Source organism: Elaeis guineensis, chromosome 4 (assembly GCF_000442705.2).
Source record: "Elaeis guineensis isolate ETL-2024a chromosome 4, EG11, whole genome shotgun sequence".
Taxonomy (NCBI): Eukaryota; Viridiplantae; Streptophyta; class Magnoliopsida; order Arecales; family Arecaceae; genus Elaeis; species Elaeis guineensis.
In genome coordinates this window covers 134,351,422-134,357,421 of record NC_025996.2, presented here as the reverse complement: position 1 = coordinate 134,357,421, position 6,000 = coordinate 134,351,422, and the positions used below count along the sequence as shown (strand labels likewise).

The window sequence follows — 6,000 nt, the reverse complement described above, 5'->3', positions numbered from 1 at the left end:
AAATATAATTTTGGATAATAGGTACTGAAGAATCTTCTAAAAGTTAGTCGATCTATTCATTCAGTGCTCTATGAAAGGTAAGTAATGAATCATCCTCTCAAGATATTTCATATTTATTCTGAAAATAAATAATTATTCTCTGAAATTATACATGATTTATGAAATTATGTTTTGAAAGAAAAGTACTTTTAAAATATTATGGTACGTCGATTATGCACATGTTCAGTGAAAAATTATGATATATTATGATACAAAAGTATTTTGATACAGATCGGATTTATGCTCTCAGCCTAACTATATTTTAATGGGCCCCACCAATGGGGATTATACGTTGGTACTCAGTGGATCCTGCCAATGGGGGTTGTGCGCTGGTATTTAGTGGACCCTGCCTGTGGGGGTGTTTGTGGACCCTGCTAGTGGGGGTTGTGCGCTGGTATTCAGTGGACTCCGCCAATGGGGGTTAAACGTTGGTCATAGTCGAGACTGTTGAGTTACGAGTATTTTGAATCGAATCAGATTTATGATTATATTATATGTGAATATTTGAAAAGATTGAATTTGTATAAAATCAGCATGAAATATACTTTTATGTTTATTTGTAGTATTGTTCTTGAAAATTATATAATATTTAAAATATCTAGTTGAGATATTTGTTACTTACTGGGCTGTCTAGCTCATTACCTTTCTTTCTATTTTTCAGATTCAGATAATTAATTACGAGCGTGGGAAGAAATATTGAGACAGTGCTTTTAGAGGCGAGATTTAGTATTGTCAACTTCATTGAATTTAAATCTATTATTTTATTTTTTAGTAAAATTTTATTAGATGTAAGATATTTGATTTAATTACTTAAATTAAAGTTGAATAATAATTATTTGAATTTATTCCACTGTGATGCATTGATATCGTGATGAGATGTCTTGCATGTTTATGGAGAGAGTTCTTCATAAGTATACTGCGATTGCCGCGACTTCCTGCTTGCGATCTCGGGTCGGAGGCGTGATATATTTCAAAATTATATTTGTTCCATTTGGAATAGGCGTAAGTCTTTCGTGGCAAGCGTGGAATTAGAATTGGCTTCTAGTAATTAATATGGTTAGTCCATGTAAGATAAAATCAATTTGATGGCAAGTAAGAGTCCTTGATTGTCCGGCTTTGTTAAGCTGTTTGGATACTGGTTAGAGGGTGGATAATACAAGGTCATCCGTTTAACTAGTCAAACACCATATAAAAAGGCGTGATAACTTCAACCAAACCCTCACTTTTTGCAAGATAGCATCGGTGGTGGTTATTGAGTAATAACCAAACAGTGAATAACTTTATCCAGTATTAGCTAGTTTTTTTTTTTGGGTAAAGTATTAGCTAGTTAAGGTGTGGATACTAATAGCTAAAGTTATCATATGGATCACTAACTATTCAGCATCCAAACAGTCTTCATAGGAAGCGTTCATTGAGAAGAGAAGCCTCAGTTGGACCAGGAAAAGACGGTTCTTGGTTGAGTCTTGGACCCGAGTCTTCTTGTGGTGTCCTCGTAGCAAAGAGGACAATGTTTCATGTGCCTCCTTCCCCTCTCCTCCTTTAGAAGCAGAAAGTGAGAGAGAGAGAGAGGACCTGCGAGTTTTGTATTAATATAGTTTATTTATTTCTCTCTTCAGATTATATCTCTACATTTATGTCATAATATAAATTATATATTTATTAAATAACTCTTTTCTTTTAAAAAGAAAGAAAAAAAAAAAAAAAAAGATCAAGAGGACTTTAAACCTCAGCACTTCCCCACCCCCCCGCCACCCCAAAACCATACCCACCCCCCACCCCTCCACCCCACCACCCCAAAAAAAAAAAAAAGTGCCACGTGTACCCACTTCCACTGGTACCTAGATATTAGATACTTCATCGTTGATGTTGATTGTTTTTTTGTTATGATATGCGGTCACCCCCATCGAAATTACCGCGAAACCGCCGTCTGACAAAAGCAAGGCCCCACGAACCGATAAAACGCGTCCACCGATGCCTTCGATTTCAAATCCATAGAAACGCTGTATCTCCTGACCCGCACCAAACACCCGATCTCAACCCAGCACGTGGCTTCTCGATTCCAGCTCCGCCACGTGGACCGCGTCCTGAGTCCCACCGGGCCAGCCCGCTCCGGTACAAAAGGGAAGATGCCCGGGAATATTCCCTTATCGGATCCCCTCTTTTCCTCCGTTCCCACCATCCAAATATATCCCTTCCCCACCCCTCCTCCTCTGCGTCCCCCACCACATACCCACCACTTATCTAAGCCGTAGAACTTTCCATATCGGTCAACAAAAAACCCCCGGTTCGCACTGATTCGGGTATATTCTCGCTATGGGATAAGAAGGGGTCTGGAGGGAGTCATAAATCCCTCTCGTCCCCTTATATAACACCCCCCTTCCCATCCGCTCTCTCGCTCTCAAGTCTCATCCCCAGCTTTCTTCTTTTCCAATATCTCTTCGTTGGGGTCTCTATCTTTTCTTTTTTTTTTAGTTTCTCGTTCTGTTTAGATCAAGAAATAGCATTGGCCTCGATGAGCGCTTCCCAGGGTACTATGAATAGCTCCACCACCACGTCTCCGCTCATGGATCAAGAACAGCTCCTGGAGAATCTCCAGGTCTTCAAGCTCCAGGGCCGCGACAAGCGCGGCCGCCGGATCCTCCGCATCGTCGGCAAGTTCTTCCCAGGTTCCAACCCCATCCTGATTTCTTGATCGTGTTTTCGATCTGTTTTCATGGAAGGAGGTTTGGTTCGGGAGATTAATGTATGATTTCTTGGCTGTTGATTTGTTGCAGCGAGGGAGTTGAGCGGGGCGGTGGGAGAGGAGGCATTGAAGGGGTATCTGGAGAGGAGGATATTTCCGGAGCTCGGGGGGAGGCCGTTCTGCGTGGTTTATATCCATACTTATGTTCAGAGGTCGGATAATTTTCCCGGCGTGGCGGCGCTGCGGTCGGTGTACGAGGCTTTGCCGGCGGTGGTGAGGGAGGGGCTCCAGGCGGTCTATTTCGTGCACCCGGGCCTCCAGGCTCGCCTCTTCTTCGCTACCTTCGGCCGGTTCCTCTTCAGCGCCGGGTAAGGCACAGCCCTTGTTCTCTCTCTCTCTCCCCCCCCCCCCGGCGCACGTTAGTGCACCTCTACCGGGAATATATATCACGAACCGTGCCTTCCGGGCATCTTAGCGTATTCGACGATTTGGATGGTGCGTCGAGGAAAATTGCCGTAAGGCGCACGCTAGTTCGTTTGTGCGGAGGTTTTGTCCTACAGCTCAATTTTCGTGAACACGAGGTGCACGCTAGCCCGTTGTACGCAGAAAATCTAACGTGAGCGGGAAGGCGTTTGTCCTTGCCTTCTGTTCCTGGGGCTCGTCGTCATTCGAAAAATTTTGCCGCATTAATTAAATTTGTAGCCCATTTTGTCCTTGTTTTCCGGCGCACGTTACTCTTCCGCTACCGGACGTTTTGTAACGTGAGGGGGCCCTGTCCGGCGCGCGTTTGGTATGGTACCATCCTAGCGCTCATTATTAGAACCGTACAAGAGAACTTATTGCCTTCCAGCGCATTATAGCATTTGCACTCCTCGGGTGCGCACTTTAGCGCAGTCAGCGCTTAACTTGATCGAGTAATTAATATTAATATTATTATTTAACATGAATTAATTTCTTCCACAATGGGCTTTAATTTTATATGTTGGTAAACAGGTTGTACGGGAAACTGCGGTACGTGAGCAGGCTGGAATTCCTGTGGGAGCACATGAGGAAGGGCGAGATCGAGATCCCGGAATTCGTGCACGACCATGATGAGGAGCTGGAACACCGTCCCTTGATGGACTACGGCCTGGAGAGCGATCATCATCGCCGTGCCTTCGATGCACCCGCGATGGACTCGGCAGCCTCCATGTATTCGCTCCGCTGCATCTCCTGAAACAATATAACCACCCTACCATGGTCCTCTTTCATTCCATTCCCCTCCCCTACGTTTCTACGATGGAATCAATAGATAGAGAGAGAGACGTAGCAGCAGTGCCAGAAAGATTCTGGAGATGTTTACAGTTTTCTGGCTGTAATTTTGTGTAAATATTAAATACTAGTTTCAGTACTTATAAATGAGATAATGACGTGTGGGCCATCTTGAGTTGGGCGGTTGTTTCTGTTTTTTTTTTTTTTTTGGGTTGGATGTGGGGTATAATTTTTGGATAAGTTCGGTGATTGTCCACGGGAAAGAATGCTATGAGATTAAAAAAAAAACCGTGTCAGGTGCATGATAAGGCTACAGGGTGTTTGACGTGACAGGTGATATCTGTTTTCCCATGCTTTGCGTGGTCGTTGAATCTGGACATCTGCGATTAAGACCGTAAATGGATCCGGTCGATCCGATCTAGTTAGATTCGATATAGATTTATTTTAAAAATTTATAAAATTATATCAGATTTAAAAATTAAATTTATTTTTTTAAATTAAATTTAAATTTTTTAAATTTAGATTCGATTTGATCCGATCCGTAGAGATTTTAGAGTTAATTTGAATTTTAGAATACAAATATAGGATTTGAATTCAGAATGATTTATAGGAGTTTAGATTTGGATTAAAATTTTTCAAAATTTTCAAATCTTTCATTCTTTTTCATTCGATTTTTAAATTAAAAATTTTTAAAATTAAAAATTTTTAAAATTTTTTAATTTTTTTATTTTGATTCTGATTTATATGCGATAATTCTGATTTATATGCAATGATAAGATTGAGCCTTACTTTTTCGTGAGGTATTTTTTGAAGGGTAAAACTGTGTGGCTCTATTTCATAGTGGTTAGAGATTGAAATGGATAATATTTTACATACACATGAGCAAAAATCAATCTGTTCGAACCATGAGCTCTTGATCACAATATTAGATGTGTATGGAGATTGATCTGTCAAAGCCGTAAGCCCTTGACTACAATATTCCATTATATTCTCATCTCACTTCGTCTTTTTCAATATACTTACTCCAATCAATAATAGTTGGTACAAGACAACCTTTATTAAGACATGAAGATATGATATATTCCTTCTAGTTGAAAGGCGAAAGCCTATGAGAGGACACACAACATATTAGCTAAAAAGAGAAATTCTTTGTGCACTACAGGCGGTGTAAAAAATCTGATATGGAGCATATCATTTTATCCGATTAGTCTACATAGTCATTGCTTTCCAACACGTATTTAATGTCTTTATGTCAGTTTTTTTGATTAAAAATTTTGTATGATGAAAATATTTCTATCTTTTGAAAAAAATTATGACATCCTATGACGTATTATAGCATAGGATATCATAATATAGCTCAGAATATTATAATAAAAGGTATTTTTGTCTAATTATTTTTTAATACGCATTTAATGTCTGCAGATCGATTTTTTCATTTAAAAATTTTGAATGATAAAAATATTTTTATTTTTTTAAAAAAATTATGATATCCTGTACATATTATGATATGCATTATATTATGATATCCTGTGGACAAAAATTATGATATTCTGGATGTAGGATATTATAATATAGATGTAGAATATCATAATTTTATCAAAGAATAAGGATATTTTTATCATACAATTTTTGAACGAAAAAATCGATCTACGGACATTAAATGTGCATTGAAAAATGATGATTATGTAGACCAATCGGATAAAATGATACGCTTCATGTTGGATTTTCTACCCCACCCACGATGCACAAAGAATTTGCATAGCTGAAAATAAGTACCTCAAAGGTTCATAAGATCTGATGCGCCAGGAAATAAAAGTGTATGCGCAAGTACCTTTGCTCCTCTGCTTGTCAGTTAGGGCGTAAGGTTCTATCCATGTACACCACCATTTTTAAATAATGGGTCCAAGTAACGATAGGTGCACCTGTTTCGTTTTGCTTCCTGTGAAGTATAGGATGTTGGGCAGACTGTCGCGGTCATAGAAAGCAAGTTCACCTAGTCATATCATTAGAATTTTGCATCTTTTCGT

General features: G+C 39.5%; 1 protein-coding gene across 1 annotated transcript; it reads left to right on the top strand.

The window, feature by feature from the left end:
• Positions 1-2,437: 2,437 nt before the first annotated feature.
• LOC105042583 (uncharacterized) lies at positions 2,438-4,140 on the top strand. The gene is made up of 3 exons (XM_010919868.4): positions 2,438-2,705; positions 2,814-3,090; positions 3,716-4,140. The coding sequence occupies exons 1-3, from the start codon at positions 2,552-2,554 to the stop codon at positions 3,936-3,938; spliced, it is 654 nt and encodes a 217-aa protein (XP_010918170.1). The 5' UTR covers positions 2,438-2,551; the 3' UTR covers positions 3,939-4,140.
• Positions 4,141-6,000: the final 1,860 nt, after the last annotated feature.